At 54.2% G+C, this 24,476-nt stretch overlaps 1 protein-coding gene across 1 annotated transcript in view; it reads right to left on the bottom strand.

Moving 5' to 3' along the window:
• The window catches only part of LOC148775254 (maestro heat-like repeat family member 5), a 58,793-nt gene extending 34,317 nt beyond the window's left edge, over nt 1–24,476 (bottom strand). The window contains exons 1-12 of the mRNA XM_088844821.1: nt 24,397–24,476; nt 19,161–19,342; nt 17,823–17,965; nt 17,087–17,215; nt 14,654–14,813; nt 13,115–13,167; nt 5,496–5,603; nt 5,101–5,217; nt 3,093–3,212; nt 1,970–2,116; nt 1,015–1,137; nt 140–219 (exon numbers count right to left, since the gene is read on the bottom strand). Coding sequence (XP_088700947.1) covers nt 140–219; nt 1,015–1,137; nt 1,970–2,116; nt 3,093–3,212; nt 5,101–5,217; nt 5,496–5,603; nt 13,115–13,167; nt 14,654–14,813; nt 17,087–17,215; nt 17,823–17,965; nt 19,161–19,342; nt 24,397–24,476 — 1,442 coding nt within the window. The remainder of the gene's footprint in view (nt 1–139; nt 220–1,014; nt 1,138–1,969; nt 2,117–3,092; nt 3,213–5,100; nt 5,218–5,495; nt 5,604–13,114; nt 13,168–14,653; nt 14,814–17,086; nt 17,216–17,822; nt 17,966–19,160; nt 19,343–24,396) is intronic.

The raw sequence follows: 24,476 nt of genomic DNA, 5'->3' as shown, positions 1-24,476 counted from the left end.
CCTGCCTCCCAGGGTGGCCTGCGCTGGCTCAGGTCCCTAGCCCTGCCCAGGAGGGCCTTGACGCCTGATGTCTCCCACCTCGCTGTCCTGGCTGACAGCGGATGCTGAGCAGGGCACTGTGTGGGGCCAGGGAGCCTACCAGAGACTGATGATGATGCGAATGGTCTGCTGGCGAGTCGGGGTGCACAGCGTGTCCTGCGGCTCCTTCTCCATCAGAAGCTGCAAATCCCGGGCGAGGGCTGAATCTCTCTGCATACCTGGGCCTGTCCCACTTCTAACACCAAGTCTCCTTCCCGCCTAAAGGCCTGGGTGCCCAGCACCCCTCTAACCTGCAAGATTCTGCTTCTGCTCTGGATCCTCACGGGGGGGGGCCTCTGTGATCTGACCCCCCCACGTCCCCCCACCACCTTAGACAATTAGAGCATAGACTTTAGAATCAGATGGATCATGCCTGAATCCTAGCTATCCACACATGAACTTGCATGACCCTGGGCATGCCTCCAAACTGCTCTGAGCTTCGTGTATTCACAAGTAATATGATGCCATTGCCCTTGTGTTAGGTGGGAAGCAAGGCACACAAAGCAGTGTGTCTGGGTCACAGGAGGGGCTCAGAAAATGAGACCGTTATTGTTGTCATTGCTACTGCATAATTATTTATCACTTGTGAGTTTCCTCCACCATCTCACAGGTTTTGCGAGGCCCAAACCCCTAGTAACTAGTGCTGCAAGCTAGGTCAGTATTGGCAGAATGGATGGTGCTGGCCTTCCGGGGTCTCAGCCACATCAGCTGTGTGGTAGATATCCTTGGCCAGCTCAGGGTCACTGTAGGGAGCGAGTCACGTGAGGGCCGTGGATGTGCCTCCAGGTGTGAAAGCCTGTGAGGGGCTTGTCCACGCTCTAGAAGTCCAGCTGGCCCATCTATTCCAATGGTGCCTCTCGTGAGTGCTGCTGTGTGAGGGGGGTGCCTGGTCCATCCCTGGGGAGCCCTTCCCCTGCCCAAGGACCTTGCACTCACCATCAGACACTCGAGGAGCTCGGACACTTGCAAGAACTTGTAGCTTTGGGCACCCTCCTTGCGGCTGATGGCCCCCACCAGCATGAGTATGGCCGTGAGGAAGCTCTGCTTCAGGGTCTCGTCCTGGGGTCAGACAGCAGAGCAAGGGGGCAGGTCGGGGAGTGGGAGTACCAGAGGGAGAGCAGGAGGGCCACTGTCACACATGGCAGCAGGGCTGCTGCTGATGGGGGGACAGCAGAGACCTCCGGCTGGGGCCGCATAGGCCCTGGGATGGGGGGACCCGTGTGATTTTAACAGTGTGAACAGCTGGTGATGCTTAAGTGTCAGAGGTGCCCGTAAGGAGCCCAGTGTCCAGCTTCTCATGATATGTGGCTACCCCAGGTCCAAAGGATCAAGTGTGCAGTGGCCTCACGGGGCTGCCTGGCCCTTCACTGTTCCTGGGGAGCCGGGTCAGGGGACTGTCATCACGGGGCATCCAGTTCCCCCGAGTGAGAACCCAGGGCTTGCTTTCAGGGGGGAGGCGGAGGGCTGGGATCCTCACGAAAACCCATGAAGTGTTAGGTGGGAAGGATGAGGAGGAGGCCAGGCCCACGTTGGGGTGGGGTGGGGAGGTGGGCTCTGGGGCCCTGGGAGGTCTAATCCTGATCCCGCTCTGGTGGGCTCTGGGGCCCTGGGGGATCTAGAATCCTGGCCCTTCTCGGGTGGTCTCCGGGGCCCTGGGGTGTCTAGAATCCTGACCCTTCTCTGGTGGTCTCCAAGGCCCTGGGAGGGCTAATCCTGACCCCACTCAGGTGGGCTCCCGGGCCCTGGGAGGTCTAATCCTGATCCTGCTCTGGTGGGCTCTGGGGCCCTGGAGGATCTAGAATCCTGGCCCTTCTCTGGTGGTCTCCGGGGCCCTGGGAGGTCTAATCCTGACCCTGCTCTGGTGGGCTCTGGGGTGGGCTGGAGGCCGTACCCAGGAGCTGCAGTGAAAGAAGAAGATCATCCGGGACAGGATGTTGTCCACCCACGGGAGGATGTGGGCCCTGGCCTTGTCCGCCATCTGGCCGTAGGCGAGGAGGATGGTGCTGCTCGCCCACTTCCACCGCAGGTCCTCTGAGTTCTGGGCACAGTGGGGTGGGGGCGGGGCAGGTCAGGCACACGGGGGCCCTGCTGAGCCTTCCCCTGGGGGGCGGTGACGGGAGGCACCCCAGGCACTAGCGGGGTCCTGGAGGCAGGGTGGACTTCAGTTTATCTCACAAGGAAAATAGGGGAGATGGGGCTGTCTCCCTGGGGGCGGCGGGCTGGGTCTCGTGGGGTCACTCGGAGGTGTACCCGGGGGTGCTTGTCTCTGCTAGAATGGGCTGGAGTCAGCTCCTCACCCTTCCAGCCTTGGGGTGGCCCTCCCCAGGGGCCCAGGACCTGGCCCCCCTCTGTCCCATCTCAGGCTGCAGGGGGCCTGGGAGGGCGTGTCTGGACCTAGAGAGACAGTGTTGGGGCACCCGGCGCGTTGGCTCCAGGGGAGAGCCAGAGAGTGGGGGCCCTCGATGCCCCTTGAGGACACTGTGATCCCGCGGTCCGTCAGTGACTAGACCCTCTCTGGGGGTCTGAGCCTCGGGTCCCAGCCGCTGCTCTGCCCCCTGCCAGGTGCAGAACTGCGAGGAGGAGGCCGGGCCTCGGCCGCGGTCCCGGTTCTCACTCATCCCCCCCTTCCTATCCTGGCTCGCCTCCTGGGGTCGCTCCACTGCTTCCGCCTCGGGGGCTCCCCAGGGCTGGCCTCAGGCCCTCGTCTCCTGCTTTGGACGAGGCCCAGAATCAAAGAGCCGCCAACCACCACGCGGCAGGCAGGCAGGCAGCCACGCGGGAGCTGTCCCTGGAGCCCCGGCCGTGTTGGCCTCACAGCTGGGCTCCCTGAGGGGGCACCATCGAGGAGGGGGAAATTGCGGTGCGGGGGCCACGCTGCTGCTGCAGAGGTGGGCCGGAGGCCCGGGGGCGCGGCCCACAGCCTTTCCCCCTAATCGGCCCCAGGAGCCCCCACCCCACGGAGGCCCAGCGTCCCTGTCCGCAGTCCAGGCCTCTGGCCGCCGGAGAGCCAGCACCTTGGGGGAGAAGCTGTTCAGGCTCCACCCGATGCGCGTGCTCTTGCCAAACTGCTCCAGGACAGCCCAGACGTGGTCCAGGTGGCGGGCGGCGGCCATCCCCACGGTGAGCGCGATGCCCTGTGCGGGTGGGGGGCAGGGGTCACTGATGTGGGCTGGTAGGATCTGGCCTACCCCTCACCTGGGTGTGTGGAAACTGAGGCCCAGGGAGGGAGGGAACTTGTCCGAGGGCACAGGGCACCTGCCTCCCACCAGCCTGGGAGGACACACACATCTGAGTCCAGCCTTGTGGGGCGTCTCTTTGTGGGGCTGGAGGCGAGGTGGGGTTGGGGGAGAGGTGACTCTGTGGAGCCCTGCTACTGCTGCCTCCCCACCCCTAGGTTTCAAGCCCCACGCCAGAGCAGGGAATGAGGGTCCAGGTAGAAGGAAAAGGACACAGCTGTGATGGACTCAGGGTGTGACCAGGGTCAGGGCTCAGAGTGTGACCAGGGTAAGGTCTCAGAGTGTGTGACCAGGGTCAGGGCTCTTAGTGGAACCAGTGTCAAGGCTCAGTGTGTTGACCAGGGTCAGGGCTCAGAGTGGGACCAGGGTCAGGGCTCACAGTGTGACCAGGGTCAGGGCTCAGAGTGTGACCTGGGTCAGAGCTCAGAGTGGGACCAGGGTCAGGGCTCAGAGTGGGACCAGGGTAAGGTCTCAGAGTGTGTGACCAGGGTCAGGGTTCTAAGTGGAACCAGTGTCAGGGCTCAGAGTGGGACCAGGGTCAGGGCTCAGAGTGTGTCCTGGGTCAGGGCTCAGTGTGTTGACCAGGGTCAGGACTCAGAGTGGGACCAGGGTCAGGGCTCAGAGTGGGACCAGGGTAAGGTCTCAAGAGTGTGTGACCAGCGTCAGGGTTCTTAGTGGAACCAGTGTCAGGGCTCAGAGTGGGACCAGGGTCAGGGCTCAGAGTGGGACCAGGGTAAGGTCTCAGAGTGTGTGACCAGGGTCAGGGCTCTTAGTGGAACCAGTGTCAGGGCTCAGAGTGGGACCAGGGTCAGGGCTCACAGTGTGACCAGGGTCAGGGCTCAGAGTGTGACCTGGGTCAGGGCTCAGTGTGTTGACCAGGGTCAGGGCTCAAGAGTGGGACCAGGGTCAGGGCTCAAGAGTGGGACCAGGGTCAGGGCTCAAGAGTGGGACCAGGGTCAGGGCTCAGAGTGGGACCAGGGTCAGGGCTCACAGTGTGACCAGGGTCAGGGCTCAGTGTGTTGACCAGGGTCAGGGCTCAGAGTGGGACCAGGGTCAGGGCTCAGAGTGGGACCAGGGTCAGGGCTCAGAGTGTATGACCAGGGTCAGTGCTCAGTGTGTTGACCAGGGTCAGGGCTCAGTGTGTTGACCAGGGTCAGGACTCAGAGTGTGACCAGGGTCAGGGCTCAGAGTGGGACCAGGGTCAGGGCTCAGAGTGTATGACCAGGGTCAGGACTCGGTATGTGACGAGGCTCAGGGCTCAGGGTTTGATCAGGGTCAGGGCTCAGTGTGTTGACCAGGGTCAGGGCCCAGAGTGTGACCAGGGTCAGGGTTCAGAGTGTATGACCAGGGTCAGGGCTCGGTATGTGACGAGGCTCAGGGCTCAGAGTGTATGACCAGGATCAGGACTCAGTATGTGACGAGGCTCAGGGCTCAGAGTGGGACCAGGGTCAGGGCTCAGTGTGTTGACCAGGGTCAGGGCCCAGAGTGGGACCAGGGTCAGGGCTCAGAGTGTATGACCAGGGTCAGGACTCGGTATGTGACGAGGCTCAGGGCTCAGAGTGGGACCAGGGTCAGGGCTCAGAGTTTGACCAGGGTCAGGACTCGGTATGTGATGAGGCTCAGGACTCAGAGTTTGATCAGGGTCAGGGCTCAGTGTGTTGACCAGGGTCACGGCTCAGAGTATGACCAGGGTCAGGGCTCAGGTCAGGGCTCAGTGTGACCAGGCTCAGGCTAAGCCTGTGCTCAGGGTCAGGCAGTTGGCACTGAGTGGCCGCTACAGCCTTACCTCCCTCTGCTTGGGCCACTGGTGGGACGTTTCCAGCAGGGTTTTCAGGTGTGTCCTGACCGCGGTGCCGTTCTCTTCGGCTTGCAGCATCAGCCCATAGTAGATGAACAGGAAGGCCTGGGGAAGCCCTCAGCTTCCTGTCTGAAGCCTGAACCCCTTCTCAGCCCCTGCCCACCGGGCGACCTGCCACTTCCCCCGTGCAGGCCCCTGCGCCGCTCTGCTTTGTGACCAGCAATCCCTGGCCTGGTGATGAAGCGTCAAGGGTGTGGCAGCAAGTCCTACCGCCCGGCCCCCGCCCTCTGTTTCTTCTGGGGCCTGGGGCTTGCTCTGGGTGTGGGGCCCATGGACAGAGCGCTGGGCCTGCGCGGTGGGCACCAGGGGTGCGGGTGTCCCACCTTCTCCGGGGGCTGCTCCTGCTGTGTCTGGTCAGGCTTGGTGAGTGCCTCCAGCAGCTCCTTGGACCACCCTTCTATGTTCAGAAATGGCACCGACTTGCTGGCCATCTGTGAGCAGACAGGGGTGGGTGTGCAGAGGGTCTCTGTCTCCACCCTGTGAGTCTCCCCCAGTCCGGCCCGCCCCCAACCGCTTGGGGTCCTGACTCCGCTGTCCTTCTCCCCGCTTCCCTCTCCTGAGGCTCCAGGGTCCGCTCTCTGACTTGTTTGCTTGCCCTTGGGGATGAGAAACTCATGCTTCAAGATGCCCCTCCCTGGAGAGTCTCAAGGAGGGGCTGGAAACCAGGAGCCTGACCATGTCCCCAGGGCTGGGCCGGGGCTCGGCTGTCAGAGAGGCCCCGTGGCGTGTCCCCTCAAGGTGGCTGCACCAGAGTGTGGGTGCCTGGGGGGCAAGGTTGGTCTTGTTTGCCCATGGCTGTCTCCCCAGCACCGAAAACAGTGCCCACAGGTAGTTGACACTCTGTCAGTATTTTTGAATGAATGAATGAACCAATGATCTAATAAATGAATGAGAAGTCCCTTCTAAACATAAAGTCCTAAAAGCCCTAACACTGCATCATTTTATGATGATAAATACACAGCCTCTCTATTTTCAGTGTTCCTGGTTTCCACAATACAAGTCGTCTAAGATTTTGATCCTAAGATTCTTTCTGATGGAGAGACTCCTTCTAATTATGCTCCCAACCCAAATACCTTAAAAGAAGAAAAGGCTGGTAAATGTGAAGATAAACATTTCAAGAAGTTTGTTTAGCCAAATCACCATAAATTATGTTGAAAGACACAGTAGTTTTTTTTTCTTTCCGTGATCTGTTGCCAAGAATTAATATCATTGACAAAGAGCACTTTATAAACCAATAAGAAAAAAATGACAATCCACTTAAAAATAGAGATATATAAACTCAACCTTACTAATATTAAGAAATGGAAATTAAGATGATGTATCATTTTGGCCAAGATTGAGAAATAGCAAAAGCTCCACATTTTGGAGGTGATTGAATCACGTTAACGTGCAGGTTTGGGCAATGTTAACTAAAATTTATATCGGAGAAGGCAATGGCAAGCCACTCCAGTACTCTTGCCTAGAAAATCCCATGGATGGAGGAGCCTGGTAGGTTGTAGTCCGTGGGGTCGCTAAGGGTCGGACACGACTGAGAGACTTCACTATTTTATGCATCCATTTCCCCAACTAATTCCGTTTCTGGGGATCTACCCTAAAGGAGCACTGCTGCTGCTGCTGCTAAGTCACTTCAGTCGTGTCTGACTCTGTGTGACCCCATAGACGGCAGCCCACCAGGGTCCCCTGTCTCTGGGATTCTCCAGGCACTAGCAGGGCCATACTCGGAGACAAGGGCGCCCTCTGCAGGCAGGACCGTCTGCACCCCCTCTGGTGATGCACCCTTGGACCTGGAAATGGAAACTGCTCTAGCCTAGGGCTTCCCTTGTGGCTCAGATGGTAAAGAATCTGCCTACAATGCAGGAGATCTGAGCCCTATCACTGGGTCGGGAAGATCCCCTAGAGAAGGGAATGACTACCCACTCCAGTACTCTTGCCTGGAAATTCCTATGGACAGAGGAGCCTGGCGGGCTACGGTCCATGGGGTCGCAAAGAGTGGGACATGACTGAGTGACTAATGCTTTCACTGCACATTAGCCATCTCCACTCCTCCAGCGCTTCCCAGGTGGTGCTGGCGGTAAAGAACCAGCCCGCCAATGCAGGAAGCATGAGATGCAGGTTTGATCCCTGGGTCAGGAAGATCCCCTGAAGGGCATGGCAACCTACACCTTGTTGCCTGGAGAATCCCATGGACAGAGGAGGTTGGTGGGCTACAGTTCATAGGGCCGCAGAGAGTCAGATACATGACTGAAGCGGTTTAGCATGCACACACAACAGGGCAGAATCTAGAGGAGCCTGTCTGCCCCGGTCGTGCCCCACACCTGGTCCATTTGCTGGGGTGCAGCAGGACCTGGGCGGCTCTCCCACATGCCCACAGGACAGGTGTCTGCTGAATGCCCAGGGAACCCTAGCCTCCTGGAAGCTCCTAATTTCTCCAGAAGCACCAGGGGCTTCTGTCCCCTCCCCCAAACCTTCGGTGTCTCTTTTTTGTTCATGGCAGCATGTTCCAGCATTTGGGGCCAAAGTGGAGCCCAAACTGCTACAACACTGTTTATGGGAATTAGTGTGAATTCTGCATGTTTCCATAGCAGAGATAGTCATCTATCTGATTCTGCATCAGTCCTAGACCCTGCTAAGAATGTTTACAGAATATATAAGGTGGGCCCCATATTTCTTTTTGTATTTTGAAATATTATGAAATTTGAACCACATCTGTTTCCAGAATTCTCTTTAAAGCTTTAAATATTTTAATATTGCGGTCTTTTTGACTTACAGTGAGACACAGGTATCATCACTGTGCAGTGCAATGAATTTTGACAAACGTACGTGTGTCTCAGCTCAGTGCAGTCGCTCAGTCGTGTCCGACTCTTTGTGACCCGGTGGACTGCAGCATGCCAGGCTTCCCTGTCCATCACCAAGTCCCGGAGCTTGCTCAAAGTCATGTCCATCGAGTCAGTGATGCCATCCAACCATGTCATCCTGTCGCCCCCTTCTCCTCCCGCCTTCAATCTTGCCCAGCATCAGGGTCTTTTCCAATGAGTCAGTTCTTCGCATGAGCTGGCCAAAGTATTGAAGCTTCAGCTTCAGCATCAGTCCTTTCCGTGAATATCCAGGACTGATTTCCTTTAGGATGGACTTGTTGGCTCTCCTTGCAGTCCAAAGGACTCTCAGGAGTCTTCTCCAACACCACAGTTCAAAAGCAACAATTCTTCGGTGCTCAACTTTGTTTATGGTCCAACTCGCACATCCACACGTGACTACTGGAAAAAACCATAGCTTTGACTAGACGGACCTTTGTCGGCAGAGTAATGTCTCACCCCATCAATATGTGGACCATTTCTGACTGCCCCAGAAAACTCTCTCATGATCACTCCTAGTTAATCTCCATCCCCACAAGACCGGTTTGATTCAGTTCGCCTGCCATAAGGTTAATTTTGCCTCTTCTAGAATTTCGTATGACTGGAGTCCTGCGGTGTGTGCTTTTCTATGTCTGGTGTTTCTTAAAGAGACATGCTGATTCAGTCTCTGGCTGTGGTCTTCGGTGCTGCGAGCGGGCTTTCTCCTGCGGAGGGCTCCTCTGAATTGCGGTGTGCGGGCTTCTCACCGCAGGGGCCTCTCTGCCTGTGGGGCTCGGGCTCTAGAGCCTGGGCTTCATTCCGTAGCTGCGGCTCGCCGGCTCCAGAGAGGAGTCTCAGCAGTTGCGGCACTTGGGATTACTTGCTCCTGAGCATGTGGAATCTTCCCGGACCAGGGACCAAACCAATGTCCCTTGCATGGCAAGGCGGTTCTTAGCCACCGGACCCACCAGGGAAGCCCTGTGTCTGGTGTTTTTTCCCTCAGTGTGTGTTTGAGATTTGCCGTGCTGCTGCACGCTTGTTCACGTTGACGCCTCCGTTTCTGTTCTTTAATTATTTCATTTCTGCTGCTCAGCATCAGTGTAACTCGCTCTCCTGTCTCCAGTTTCCTCAGGTGGGTGACAAGTCAGTGATTTTAGATCTCTGGGAGGGGATGAGTCTGCCTCCACAGGCTGTCTCCAGTCTGAGGCTCTTGTGAATAAGGCTGCTGGGAACATGCTTCTGGGTGTAATTTTGTGTACGAATGTTTCATGCCTCTGGGGTTAGTACTGACAGTGGAACTGCCGAGTCCTAACGGTATAAGAAAATGTCAGCTTTCCAAGCAGGTTTCCCCATCCCGCCCGCAGCGGGCACTTCCCCACCAGCATTTGGCTGAGCCCTTCTTTCTCCTCTGAGGTCTGTCCGTGGGGGGTGGAGGTCGCTCCCACATGTTAACTGACATTTCCCTGAGGATTCAAGATGCTGACCGTCGTGTCTGTGGCTTTCGGTCATTCATCTGCCTTCCTCTGTGACACGCCTACTTAAATCTTCGTTCACTTTTGCAGCTGGGCTGTTTGTCTTTCCTCCCTGATTTTTGGAAGAGTTCTTCACTTATTCTGGATACAATCCCTTGTCAGAGATATGTCTCGTGAATATTTTCTTCATGTCTCTGATGTCCCTTTTTTCATTTCCTCATAGTATTGTGGGATGAGCAGGAGCTTTAATTCAGATGGAATCCAATTTATCCATTTAAAAAATTTTTTATGCTGAGTGATTTCTGGGTTCCAAGAAATATTTACCTGCCCCAAGATAAAGGCAAGATTGTCTCCTGTGTTTTCCTCAAGAAACTTTTTTGTTTTTTAATATTTAGGCCTTGGGCCCATCTCAAATTAGCTTTTGTGAATGGTTCGAGGCAGGCATTAAAGTTCCTTTTTACCCCCCAGATAGGTGATTGTTGCAGAACCATTTGTTCAAAAGACTTTCCCTATTAAATTGCTTTGGTACCATTAAAAATAAATTAATCCATCACATAAGTGTGGTTTTATGTTGGAGTTTCTATTCTATCTCTGTCAATTCTCACTATCTTGTTGATTGTAGCTATATAGGAAATCTTGAAGTCAGCTAGTGTAATTCTTGTAATTATGCTCTTTTTCAAGATTGTTCTGGCTATTCTAGGTCTTTTGAAATTTCCGTATAAAATTTTATAGATTTTATTTAATTCTATAATGAAGTTGGTTGGCATCACCACTAGCAATACACAAATCAATTTTTAGAATTGACATCTTAACATTATTGACTCTTGTTATCCATGATCATTTATCTGCATTTATTTAGGTTTTATTTAATTTCTTTTTGCAGTGTTTTGTAAAGATCTTGCCCATATTTTGTTAAATTTGTCTGAGTCATGTTTTTAATGTGACTGCATCATAGTTTTTTAGAAGTTTATTTTCCAATTGTTTATTGTTAGTACACAGAAATTCAGTTGACATTTGCATATTGATTCAATTATTAGTAATTAATGGTCCCAGAGTTTAAAAAGCTGTGAGACTTTCTGTGTATGCAATCACGTTGTCTGCAAAGACAGCTTTTCATTCTCCGTTGTAATCCGCGTATCTGTCTTCACCTGTCTGTTACCTTACCGCCCTGGCTAGGACCTCAGTGCAATGTGGACCAGAAGTGGAGACTGCGGACCTCTTTGCCTATTCTGATCTTAGTGGGAAGGGGTCATTCACTCATCATTAGGTACGTGAGTGGTAGGGTTTCCATAGATACTAGTTTCCTCCTACTCCTGCTTTGTGAAGAGCCTCCCTCAATGTTATACTGGGACTTAAAAATATACACGTGGTCTTCATCTTCTTCTGAAACCCTTTCCTAAGTGATGAGAGCAGTAAAGGTGTCTTTTGTTGTTCACAAGAAGCCTGGTTCCACTTCTGGAGAGCCCCTGGATGAGGGCGAGTTGCCAGGAGAACCAATCCTGGATCGACAGTTGGAACTCTGACCCACCTCTCAACCTTCAGAGAGGCGACAGGGTGAGAGGTGGACTTTCATTATCAGCCGCCAGCGGTTTCGTGACTCACAGCTATTAACAAGGTCTCTGTAGAAACCCCAAAGGGCTGGGATGTGAGAGATTCCAGGTGGGTAAACAAAAAGGCAGATTTTTCTTGCTAATCTTTTGCTAAATATTTTTGAGTTCATCTTCATAAAAGATATTGGTCTGTAGCTTTCTTGTAATGTCTTCTTCTGGCTTTGGTGTTGGAGTTGTGCTGGCCTCATAAGATGCTTTCAAGAGTGTTCCTTCTTGCTCTATTGGCATTATTTCTGCATTAACTTGTGATGGGCTTCCCTGGTAGCTCAGATGGTAGAGAATCTGTCGGTAAAGCAGGAGACCCAGGTTGAATCCCTGGGGTGGGAAGATGCCCTGGAGAAGGGAATGGCAACCCACTTCAGTATTCTTGCCTGGAGAATCCCATGGACAGAGGAGCCTGGCAGGCTACAGTCCAAAGGGTCGCAAAGACACGACTGAGCGACTGACACTTTAACTTGTGATAGAATTAACCAGCGAAGCCTGTGGGAAGGTTTATAAAATATGACTCCAATTTCTTTTATCCAGGGCTACTCAGATCCTCTGTTTCTTCTCTTGTCAGTTTTGTGGCTTGTGTTTTCTAGGGAATTTGTTTATTCAATCTAAATTGCCTAATTTATTGGAATCATAAATGTTTAAAGGTTGTTCAGTGATATTCTATCTTTACTGATAATGAATATTTTTTATTTTCTTGATCAGCTTATCAAAGAAATTATCACTTAATATTTTTGAAAAACCTATTTTTGGTTTTATTTACTCTCTATTGATTGTCCATTTAAAAAAAATCATGATTTTTCTTCTACTTTTTATTATTTTCTTTCTTCTACTTTGGGCTTAATTTGCACTTTGGGGGATGGCTCCTTAAAATGGAGTTTAGATAATAGATTTTATCTTTTTTCTTTTCCAGTCTGGGCATTACAAATATAAATTTCTTCTAAGCATTGTTTTTTGTTGAGCCCCACAAATTTCCAAATTTTCATATTGTGCTTTCTTTTTCATTCATTTCAAAATATTTTCTAAATAGTTTCAAAATATTTTCCTTGTGATTTCTTCTGTGGCTTGTGGGTTATTTAAGAGTGATGTCTAATTTCCAAGTTTTTGGAATTTTTCCAGATATATTTTTGGTACTGATCTCTAATTGATGTTCTGGGCAGAGAATGTACTCTGTTTGATTTCAGTCCTTTTAAATTTATTGAAACCTGATATATGGCCCAGCAAACGGTCTGTCTTGGTAACGTTCCATTTACATTTGAAAAGAACATCAATTAGATCAATTTGGTTAAGTATGTTGTTCAAGTCTTCTATGTACTTAGTGATTTTCTGTCTTATTTTTCTATTAATTACCTGTATTGCTGCTGCTGGCGCTGTTATTCCCACTAAATGCTATTTAATTACAACTATTCTGCTGCTACTATATGATGATAATAACTAATGCAGTGAGTGAGGGCTTCCTGTCTGTCACGCACAGTGCCAGACACCGTGTAGATTATTTCCTATCATTTCACAGCAAGCACTGGGGGTTGGTACTTTCACCCCCATTTGATAGAGGAAATAAGGTACAGAGAGGCAAAGTAGGCCATCCAGGACACACAGCTGCGGTTGGTTGAATCTGGACTTGAATCCAGGCCTGCCAGGCCCGGCGTCCCTTCTCCCGGCCATGTGGTGTGTGGTTGGAGCGGGAGCAGCGTGACACCCGTCCTCGCCGTGACAGCTTCAGTCCCCACCACCCTCCTCCTTGCCCCTCTGCTCTCCCATCTGGCCTCTGCATCCTCTCTGGGCCCCTCAGCCATGGACCCAGACCCCAGGGCGGGCGGGAAGGGCCTTGTGTGTGTTGGACACTTGCTCTGTGTCAGGTGTCTAGAGACAAGTTCACATCCTGACTCCCAGGGACCCTGCTGCTCCTCGGTACCAGCCTTCCCTTCTCTCCGCCTCCTGTCGTGAGCCTCCTCCGCCCTCCCAGGGCTGAGCGGGTGCCCACCCTCGCCCCCCATCATCCCCGCAGAAGGCCCCCGTGGCTGGGCTCCCTCCCTACCTTGGCCAGCTGCTCTTCCCAGTCAGCCTTCTCTCCCTCCTTGAAGAGATTCTCTGAGGGAGAGAGTGGAGGTGGCGGTCACTGGAGGCCAGGTCCTGTGTCCACGGCCGGGGCTGGATCTTGGGCTCCATCTCCCCCATCCCTTGGACATGAGTGAGTCAGGGCTACATTGCCCCGTGTGTGTCCGGCTCCCTGGGGGAGGTGAGCTCTGAGGCTGGTGAGCTGGACTTGGGGGTCCAGAGCGCTGGGCTGGCGTCATGGTCCTGCCATCCATGCTGTGTGACCTCAGGTGGGTCAGCTTCCCTCTCTGGGCCTCAGGCTCACCGACAGTGGAACAGGGGTTCCCTCTGGGCATGGTCCCTTGGGATGTGCTTGGGTCTCCTCAACGGTGGGAAAACAAGGCCCAGAGAGGGGCACACTGGGCGGCTGGAAAGCCTTTATGGAGCTTTGGAAATCCAGCCTCAGAAAGAGGGGCCACTTCGGGGATTGCTCTGGGGGTTCTCAGAGGTGACCCGAGGCACAGAGGGACCTCCACCCAGCCTGTCAACTCCAGGGAAGGGGTGCAAAGACGAGCCAAGCTGAGGCCTGCTTCCTCCCAGCCTTATTCCCAAGCGCAGCCTCTGAGCCCTCCCCTCTGGGTCGCCCTGGAGACAGCAGACCCACCACACCCATTTCTCCCTCTGAGCTGAACCCCCCCAACCCCTGCCGCTGAGGCTGTTGACTAGCTCCTTCCTAAGGCCCCGAGGTGTACTCACACCATTTCCTCCTCAAACCCCTACTCATCCTGCAAGGCGTGGCTCAGAGTTGTCTGCCTCCTCTGGGATGTCCTCCCTGATGCCCACCAGGTCAGAAGTACCCCCCAGCTGGGCAGCAGTGAGTTCAGCTCGTGCTTGTGAGTGAGTGAATGAGTGCCTGGTGAGAGGTGAGTTTGCCTCCCTACCGAGGCTGTGAGCTCCCGACGGCAGAGACGGGCATGACAGGAACTCAGAGTGTTAGCTGAGCCTCATCCTGGTGAGACCCCCCCATGAGGGCTCCCCAGGGGTCCTCACAGCCCCCCCACTATCCAAGGTGGCTCTTCCAGTGGCTCAGAGGCAGCAGCCACGGAGGAGGCACAGAAATATGGGCCTCCCGGGCCTGTGACGTGTGGCTGGGTGCCCAGGGCTGTCGCAGTCTCTGTGAGCTCGGCCTGTCCGTCTGCCGGGAACCAACGGAGAGGACCACGGACCGTGCAGCAGTGCAGGCCTTCCTCCTGGAACCTCCTCGTTCGGCCCTGGCTGTGTCCAGGCCTGTGGCTGAAATGCCGAGGGCAGGAGCGCAGCCTCGTCAGGACGGGCAGCACAGATGGGCCGTGGGGGTGTCCGGGCCGCAGCCTGTGGCCGTCTGGATGGCTTCCCTGTTGAGCAGCTGATGCTCGGTCCTGAGTGTGTCCCGTGGGTCAGCAGCCCTGCCGGCCCCCTCCTGCTCTCTTCACGGCCTGCCCCGCCCTGCTAGCCTGCAGACAGAGGGTGGCCGGGCCCACACCCCGAGGGCAGGACATACCGTCAGAGGCCATGATGCCCATCACGTAGAAGAAACTGCGATGCGGGAAGACGCCCAACAGGACCTCGGTCTCCAGGTGCTGGGCCACCACCCGCCACGAGTGCCTGCAGATGGCCACCAGCAGGTTGCTGGCTGCGTCCTGGTAGGCCTCCTCCAGCTCCTGGGCAGGGGGCAGAAAGGAAGAGTGGGTGGTGAGATGGTGCCTTGACATCTCACACATGGGGTCTGGTTTGGTGGGCAAGACAGCTACTGTCAACCCAGGTTTTAGATGGAAAACTGAGGCTGAGGAAGCCCGACACGCAAAGCAGGCGGGTGAAGGTGAGGCTCATCCCCAGGGCTCAGGATCACACGTGAATGTTCACATCCATGGGCCTTTTCCTGATCCAGAATCCCATCGTCGTTATCCCTGCTGCGAAGCCTTTGCACATATGCTGTGTCTCCCGCCTGGAACACAGTGCCCGCTTGTCCTGTCCATCCAAACGCGAGTCCATCTTGAAAGCTCGCTCCAACACCTACACTCTGGACACGCATCCTGAAGGCTCTACTCAATGGCATCTCTCTCCGGAACTCCTGGGAGCTTAGGACAACATCACGGCCTTGGAGTCTTAACTCTTAACCACCAGGGATTCAGAAACAGAGTCTCTGCTTCTGTCCCGAGATCTCTGGCCTGAGGAGTCAGTGTCAGCGTCTCGGGGGCAGAGGCCCAGCTGGCCAGCCCCCTTGCCCTCCTTGCACCCCAGCCAGGCCCACCACGCCCTACTGGAGGGGCAGCCTCAGGCCGCCCGGCGCTGTGTTGCCACACTCAGGGCTTATTCTCCGTGCTGTCTGAGTCATCATATGAAATCGTTATATCGTTATGATTTGTTGAAAAGGTGACTATGAGGGCTTCCGGTTAAGATGGTGGGTTGAACCTGATTTTGCTCTTTCAGGAACAGCCCTCAACTACTCTACATTTAGGAGATTTTTACAAAGGGTGATAGCCAACCCTCTGGGTGAGGTAACTGGGCTGAGCGCTAAGCTGGCGGTGAGGCAAGCTGAGAACTGGCCCCCACCAACACCACACGTGGTCTGGTAGAAATCCTGGGGGGTGCGTCTCCCAGATGCTTACAGCTGGGGAGGCCGGGGAGAGGGTAGAGTGTGTGCGAAGTAGTCCAGTGCCCAGATCTCTTCCCCACCCTGCACACCCGCAGGGTCTCTGGAGAGGCCAGGCTGAGGGTCTCTGGGTGGGGAGGCCAGGCCTGCGAGGGTGGGGGACAGACACTTCCTGGGTCAGGTTCTCCACTCTGCCGCACGGGGCTGAGCCCCAGATCAGGTCTTCCCCGGGAAATCTGGATGGCCCGAGAGGAACGACTCTCAGGGATGGGGACACATGGAGGACAGAAGGGGGCTCACCTTGTAACTCTGCAGTGGACCCCAATCTCATCACCCTCCTGTGTGCCCAGAGCACCTTAGCAGCTCCTATGCACAGGCAGATGGCCACACAGAGAAGGCCGCGGGTGCGGGAGGGACCAGAACCATCGCCAAACCCGCAAACCGGATGAAACCCAGAGAAAAGCTACTCAGAGGAAATAGAGGCCAAACAGAGAGAAAGCCTGAAGCAAACCTGTCCCTTTAATATCCTGAGAGACAAGAGCTGACACTGCATCTGTGCAGCTATTAAGCTGATGAGATGGGAACTTTCTGAGAACAAAGACCAAGACCAAAGCGAAAGGCTCACGGAAACGCACAGAGAATGCAGTCAAAGGTGTGGAAGGCGACGGCTCCTCAGAGAGGAGCACGAAGGGCGGGGAGGCGGGACGGGCGCACGAGGAACTATGGAGAGCTCTGGGTCTGTGAGTCAGGCGTTCCTGAAGCCTAGTACTGAGAAGCCCAGGAGACGATGTCCTGGGGAATCAGGCAAGCGTCTTCCAGAAGCAAAGGACCCAAGCAGCTGGGCTGCAAGGATGCAGGACCGCCCAGCACAGAGGCTAAAACGGACCCAGAGCCAGGCACGTGCTGGGCGTTGTGCAGGATGGAGGCACCAGGAGGCACGTGCTCTCCCTGTGAGTCCTGGACCGGCTTGTGCACCCAGAGAAGCACCTGCCCCCACCTGCTGGGGGATGTGCGGTCCAGGTCCAAACCTGTGGTCTTCAATAGGTGGAGACCCAGAGGCAGGCAGCCAAGGGCTGAGTCACTGCCTGGGGAATGGGTGGGATGCACAGACCAGCCAAGAACTCTCTGAGACTCATCTTTCTCTGCTGTAAAGTGGGTGCATGAGGTTGTCCCTCTGAAGGGGCTGGTGGTAAGAAAATAAGAAAATCGGCAGAATCGCTTGGTCAGCCACAAGGCTGGGCATTCTCAACATTCTTTGGGTCCCTGCGGCAGCTGCCTGCACCCCAGAAGCCTTTGTGGAATGGCCTATTTGCTGGGGGTGGGTGGTGGGGGGAGACTCACCGTGATCTTGGTCATGTTCTCCAGGGCCAGCTGCATGAAGGACTTCTCCCAGGTCTCCTCCAGGGACTCACTGGCTCTAATGACCGCCCCTAGGACGTGGAAGAGCTGCAACTTGTGCCGGGTGGAGATCTGTGGGCGGCAGGGTGGACACAGGCTCAGGGACTTAAGTGGGGAGTCGCCATGGGAGCAGCAGTGGCGGGGGGTGGGTGTGTGTGTGTAAAGAGGCCAGCGAGGAGATAGCATAGTGGACGCATTTGGCCATCCATGCAGCGACACCTTTGTGAACAGCCCTGAGCTAGGTTCTGCAGAGACAGATGAATAAACACTTGTCCCCATCCTCAGGGAACTGCCAGGGGATCTAAAGAGCATTCTACCAGTTCATCCATTCTTTCTTTTATCTATCCATTCATTAAAAAATCCAGATAGAGCTTTCCCCTAATCATCCACCCAACCATCCCTCCCCTGTGACTTCAGGCAAATCACTTCCCTCCTCTAAGCGTCAGTGTTCTCATCTCTGGGAATCACGATCGTTTATCGAGAGACTGTTCAGAGGATGGTCCACATATGTTGGTCTACTTTCCACCCACCCCTTGCTGGCTCGCTGGACACATGGGGAGACTGGCTTGCCGCAAATCATGGCTCTGCTGTCCGGAGGAACCAAGGTCCGAACTTGCTTTGGGTCTAGCCCTCCCCTCCCCTCCGCACGCCCGCCCTGAAGAGCCCTAACTGCTCCCACCTGCTGGTTGTTTACAAAGCAGTTGTGAATGGTTTCTAGCACCAGGTTGGGGTCCCCTTGAGCCAAGGTCTTGATTTTCTTGATGATGGACCTCAGGTGTGAGTCTGAACCACCGAGGTCCCGGAGCAGCTTGAAGCAGATGGCTGAGGCAGAAGGCGTGAGGTGGGTGCGCTGTGGGAGGGCCACGGTGCACCAGCAGGGCCTGGCGCTTAGGGGAGGGCGGGGCCGGGCGCGCAGGGCAGGGCGGGGCCGGGCGCGCAGGGCAGGGCGGGGCCGGGCGCGCAGGGCAGGGCGGGGGACTCTGGGAGATCCTGGGACTCCTAACCGCTCTGCCGGTCCTTCTGAGATCAGAAGCAAGAAAGCAAGCAGGGAATGCATTCTCGCTCACTCGTGCAGCACTCGCTCCATTCACTGGTTCAGTCTCCTTTTCACCCATCCATTCACCCGTTCATCTATCATCCATGCGTCCGTCGATCTGTCCATCCATCCATACATTTATCCATGTCTTTCTATCCATCAGTCCACCGGTCCACCCACCTGCCTGCTCATCCTTATGCTCATTCATCAGTCCATCCATTAATAAATGTACCCATCTACCCACCTTCGGTCCATCCGACCTTCCATTCCTAAATCCATCTATCCATCCATCTACTCGCTCTTCACCCATCTACCCATCCATCCTCCTATCTGTTGATGAATCGAGCCTTCATGCCTCCACCCCTCAACCCTCCCTCTTTCCTCACCCCTGCATCCTCCATCCAGTCACCCAACATTCAGAGGTGTTCATTTATTCTAAGACTGTGTGTGCGGCTCCAAGGGGAGTGAGGGCCTGGCTCCGTTCTGAAGGAGTCTCCAGCCCAGGAGAGCCCTACCCAGGATCAGCGGACTTGAGTTCTGTGGGGAAGTTGTATAAAAGGCCCTGGGCACACACAGAGAGGAGGGGTGATAAATCCTAAGACAAAGGGGCAGTCAGGACTGGCTTCCCAGAGAGGGTGGCATTTTAGCTCTGCCTACAAGGATGAAGGCAGGTCATCCTTTGGAGGAGGGGAAAAGCATTCCGGTGAGAGGGCCAGGTGTGAGCTGAGGTTCTAGGGTGTGAACGGTGCTGGAGGAGAGTGGCGGGGAGGGCTGAGAGAGGGCACTTTGGGCTTCTCATAGTGTCCCAGGAGGTGTGGAGAGGCCAATGAGGAGGCCCTGCTGACAGTTGCACCAGATCCACGCCTCTTGACACCCCAGGGTCCTACAAGGAGGGCCGGCTCTGGCCCTTGTCCCCAAGACTTCCTCAGGGGGAGGGACTGATGGGGTCTGGTGGAACCGAGTCCCAGGGCTGGGGGTCACCTGCATTGTAGGTTTCCTCAATTAATGTACTGCTGTCCTTGGGCATCAGGGTGGCCTGGCTGCTCTGTGACTTGCAGAGCAGGATGGTGCTGGGGTGACTCTGTCTGTCCGCATGGGCAGACTTCTGAGGTACCTTCATGTAGGACTGGTTCTCTGTGAATTCAGAGATGTGGGAGGAAATTCTGAAAGGGAAAAGAGGCCTTGGGTGTATGCATCTGAATGGCCCCGTGTGTTTACGGAGGGAGGTGCCATAGAGGCCGAGAGGATGGTATTATCTAAATGGAAAATTCCAAAGAATCTAAAATCCACCCTACCGGAACTAAAAGTGAATTCAGCAAATTGGCAAATATAAAGTCAGCATACAAAAATCAGTCATGTTTCTAGGTACCATCAACGAACTGGGAATTAAAATAAAAAGGTACTATAAACAATAGCACTAAAAATCATGAGATATTTGGGTATAAATGTATCAAATAATTGTAAGATTGATATACTGTAAAATATACTGTTGAAAGAAATAAAGACTTTAATAAATGGAGCAACATACCATGTTCACAGATTGGAGGACTCAATATTGTTGTCTATTTTCTCTGAATTTATCTACATATTCAACGCAATTTTCATCAAAATTCCAGAAGCATTTTTTTATTTTTGTAGTAGCCAACAAATTGTTCCTAAAATTTATATGGAAAAGTAAAGGAATGAAGATAGCCAAATGATTTTGAGAGAAGAACTGGAGCGCTGATACTGCTGATCTGGAGGTTTATAATAGAGTCATAGTGATCAGTGCAGTGTGGTATTGATGAAAGCCCAGAGACAGAAACAAAAGGAGCAAACTATAGAGTCTAGAAGAAGACCCACACGCATTACGGTGAAGGTGCAAAAGCCATTCAATTAAGAAAGGATAGTCTATTCAATAAATGGTGCTGCAGTAACTGGATAAACACATGTAAAACATAAACCCCAATTTATATCTCACTACAAACATAAATTAACTCAAAGGTGGTCACAGACTTAAAGTGAAACCTCAAATTCTAAAACTTCCAGAAGAATCTCTTTAGGAGGATATCTGTGATCCTGAGCTGCACAAAGAGGTCTTGTATGTGACACCAAAGGTACCATCCATAACATAAAAAATTGGGAAATAAGTTCACGAAAATTAAGAATTTCTGCTTTTTGAAAGACAGCTACAACAAATGAAAAGATAAGCTTTGGACTTGGAGGAAGAATTTGCAAATCACATACCTGATAAAAGACTATGCCTGAAATATACAAATACCATATGAACAAAACACAAACAACCTGAGAAAATACAGGTAAAAAGATTCAAATGACATTCCACTAAAGGAGAAAAGCAGATGGCAAATAAGCCCATAAAAACTGCTCCACACCATTCCCCACGAGGGAAACAAATTAAAACCACAGTGGGATATCGATACACATCTACTAGAATGGAGAAAAGAAAAACCAGAAAATACCAAGTGCCGGTGAGAAGACAGAGTAACTAGAGGTCCCATCACTGCCCGTGGAAATGCAAAATGGTACAGCCAGTGTGGAGGGTAGTTTGGTACTTTCTTAGAAAGGAAAACCTACATTTACTATCCGACTCAGCTATTCTACTCCTAGGCATTTACCGAAGTGAAATGACAACGTCACACAAAAATCTGTACACAGATGTTTACTGTGGCTTTATAATAACCCCAAACAGAAAAAATCCAAATGTCCTTCAACTGGTGAATGCACAAAACACTGTGCATTTTATTTCAGTATCCACAGAAATACTACTCAGCAGTAACGAGAGGGGTGACTGAAGAAGGGGACCGCGTGCAGGAGGCTTAAGTGCACTACGCTGCATGAGAAAACAGACCCCCAAAGCTGCCTGCTGCCTTGTTCTATTTTTGTGACATTCTGAAAAGGTAAAACTGTACAGACAGAAAACAGATCAGTGGTTTCTGGGGATAGTGGAGTTGCTGGAGGATTGATTGCGAAAAGCGGCATGGGGAATTTGCAGGGGGAGATGGAACAGTTTCATAGCTTGTGTGTGGTAGTGAATACACCACTGTATGAGTTTGGGACCCTGCATGAGTCCCAATCTAGAACTGGGACTTCCCTGGCTGTCCAGCAGTTGGGACTCGGAGCTTCCACTGCAGGGGGTGAAGGTTCGATCCCTGGTCAGGGAACTAAGACCCCACATGCTGCGCAGTATGGCCCCCAGAAAATTAAGTTAATTAAAAAGAAAAAGCTTGTAGAACTGGACACTGACAAGGGTGAATTTCACTGCATTTAAATAAGAAAGAAATAGTTTAGCGACTGAACAACAACATAGCTTAAAAAACCAAACCAAAGAAATAAGAACAAAAATGACCCCCATCTCGTCTCCTTCTGCTATTTCTTTTCTCTTAAACATTTATTTATTTTTTACTTTTTGGCCACGCCTCGTGGCACGCAGGATCCTTGGGGCATTCAGGATCTCATTTCCTCAACCAGGGATCGAACCCATTCCCCCTGCAGTGGAAGCTTGGAGTGTTAACTTCTGGAGCACCAGGGAAGTCCCTTTCTCTGGCTTTTTCTTGCTCACTCCACCCAACCCAGGTGCAGAGGGCTCCCGCTGTTGCTGAACCCGCCATGCACACTTATACCTCAGGACCTTTGCACTGGCTGTTCCTGTTTGGGGACCATCCTCCCTCCAGAGTGCTGCTCGGCTCAGCCCCTCACCTCCCCCCCTTCACTTCTTTGCTCAGTTGTATTTTTCTTGATGAGCTTCTTTAAAATCTGACCCTCGCCCCGCACTCTCCACTCCCTAAACCTGTGGATTTCCTCCCGGACCCCTTTCCACCTGAACACTATAATTCTCTGGACCATGTCTAGTGTTTATTGGCTGTCTCCCCCACTGGAATGTAAGCCAGGAGACAGGGCTCTTCATGTCTTCTTTCCAGCTGTGTCCCCAACACCTGGAACCGTGCCTGGTATTCCTAGCAGGGACTCAGCAAATGTTTGTGCAAAGAACAGTAGAGTGACATGTCCAGAGCAGCCATCAGCCGCGCCGGGCTCTTCTGGGTCCAGCCTTTCCAGCTCACTGGGAGCCTAGCGGCCTGTCCTCTGCAGCCTCCGCACCGGGTCAGCTGCCTGAGCCCTTCCGGCTGAGCCTGGGCCTCCGCTCTCCTGTCTGCCCAGAGCGTGTGTCCTCCCCCTCCCCGTCCTCCTTGACCCCTTGCAGGGGCCACGTGAAGTTGCCTTCTGCCTGCTCGCCATGGTCAGCGCATCCTAGGGTAGGGGGTGTGTCCCCCGGCTCCCTGATGACTGATGGCCCTCCTTGACTCCCCCTGAGCTCACAGAAACCCTGGCGGCTCCACTGACCAACCCCTGGGCCTTTTCCTTCCCAGTCCCCCTGGAGATGTACTGGCTGTTTCTGGGTCCCCCGCATGTCCCAGGGAAGGCCCGGGGCGAAGGCCCAGTGACTGACCGAGTGAGTGGATGCTGCTGGGGGCGTGCTCTTGGGAGAAGCCAAGGTCAGCCTCGGACAGTGGGACTGTCCTCCCGCCCACCTGGAGCTGCTACCTTCAGCTCCCCTCCCAGCTGGCCTTCCTGCCTGGAGTGTGGGGGCCTTCCCCATCCCTGGCCATGTCCAGCCTGAGGACCCTCTGCCCCTGTCCACCATCTGCCTCTCTGGGGACCAGTGACTGTGTAGTCAGCAGGGGATTCTCCCAGACTGTACTTTGCCCCACCACCCACCTCACCAGCACCCCCACTGGTGCCAATGAGCAAGGGCTTGTGTCAGGAGCTTGATCCTGTCTGCCCTGTCCTCACACCAACCCCATGAGGTGCTGAGACACAGAGGCTCAGCGGCCCGCCCCAGGACAACACAGCCTCTGCAGGACAGCGTCCGTTCAGACTGGCTGCGACTCCAAAGCCTGCATCCCAGGGGTGTGACCGCTGGGGCTCAGTACACACACCGCCCCTCCTGGAAGGCCCCCCTTCCTACGTGGGTACTCAGTCTCTCGGTCGTGTCTGACTCTCTGTGACCCTATGGACTGTAGTCCGCCAGGCTCCTCTGTCCATGGGATTCTCCAGGCAAGAATACTGGAGTGGGTTGCTGTGCCCTCTTCCAGGAGATCTTCCCCACCCAGGGATCGAAACTGAATCTCTTAAGTCTCCTCCATCGGCAGGTGGGTTCTTTACCCACCAGGGCCACCTGGGAAGCCCCCTCCTTCCTACGGCCTCTCAGAAAACCAGCCAGTCGCGTGCTGCTCCTGGAGGGCTCAGCTTTTCTCACCGAACGTGGCCCCTCCTGCACCCTGGAGGGGCCTTGGCCGTTCAGGGTTGACCACAGCCGCAAGCGAGATCTGTGTCTCACCACAAACCTGCCCCCTCCAACCCCCCCAAACCCCGGGTCCCGTGGCGACCAGGATTGAGCGTATTTTAAAAGACAGGAGAATAGGAACGCAGTCAGCAGACAGCTGCAGGGGGAGCGTCTTCTCGCCCCAGACGTGAGGCGGGACGTGGCAGAGGGGAGACCGGCCTGAGCACGCAGGCAGAAGCGATGGTGCAGAACAGAAGAGCTGCGTGGTGGGGCGGGGCGGGCGGCTCCCTCGGGGACAGACACGAACATGGAAGCACAGGTGAGAACCTCACCTGGGCACCCCCCGGACAGCCTGGAAAGCCGACCTGCCCCAGTCCCCACGCAGCACACTGTGGGCCTGGGGGGCTGGGGACTGGAGAGGGAGCCTGCCCGCCAGCCTCTGACCTGCTGCTGGACTCAGGAGACAGAGCTGCCCTTGGGCCCACCTGGGGCGCAGGGAACCCCGAACCAAAGGCCACAGAGGACCTTCCCTTCGTGCACATCCCTCAAGTCTCTTAGAAAACAGGCTGCTGCACCCTCTCGATGAGGTCGAGGTTCCGGGCAGCAGAGGGACAGCATGCCCACGCTCTGTCCATCCGTCCACTCCATCTCACACCGTTGGTCTCCACAAGCATCGGCAGCCACAGGTGGTGTGACGGCAAAGGCCGTGCTGGAACTTGAGCCCCCTCTCTCTCCCTGCACCCCATCGCACCGCGCTGCCGTCCCCCAGTCTCCTCTCCACCAGGTTGAGGGCTGCCAGGTGGGAGTCCACCCCTAACTCCCACTCCAGGCGGCTGCCGGCACTCTGCAGGACCCCTCCGTCCTGGGCCCAGGCCCTGGGGGTCCGCCCCTTGCTGCCTTGCCCTGTGGGGGACCCCTGCCCGGTGCTGGGCTGACCTGGGTTTCTGGGACCTGCCTGAGAAGGTCCTGTCCGTCCTGGCGTGGCTGTGTATCTTTTGTGAATGCTGCGCATCCAT

Source organism: Moschus berezovskii, chromosome 16, assembly GCF_049115385.1.
Source record: "Moschus berezovskii isolate FMDL1 chromosome 16, NW_MosBer_1.0, whole genome shotgun sequence".
NCBI classification, from domain to species: Eukaryota; Metazoa; Chordata; class Mammalia; order Artiodactyla; family Moschidae; genus Moschus; species Moschus berezovskii.
The sequence above is the reverse complement of the archived record's forward strand: the minus strand, read 5'-3'. Positions and strand labels throughout refer to the sequence as shown.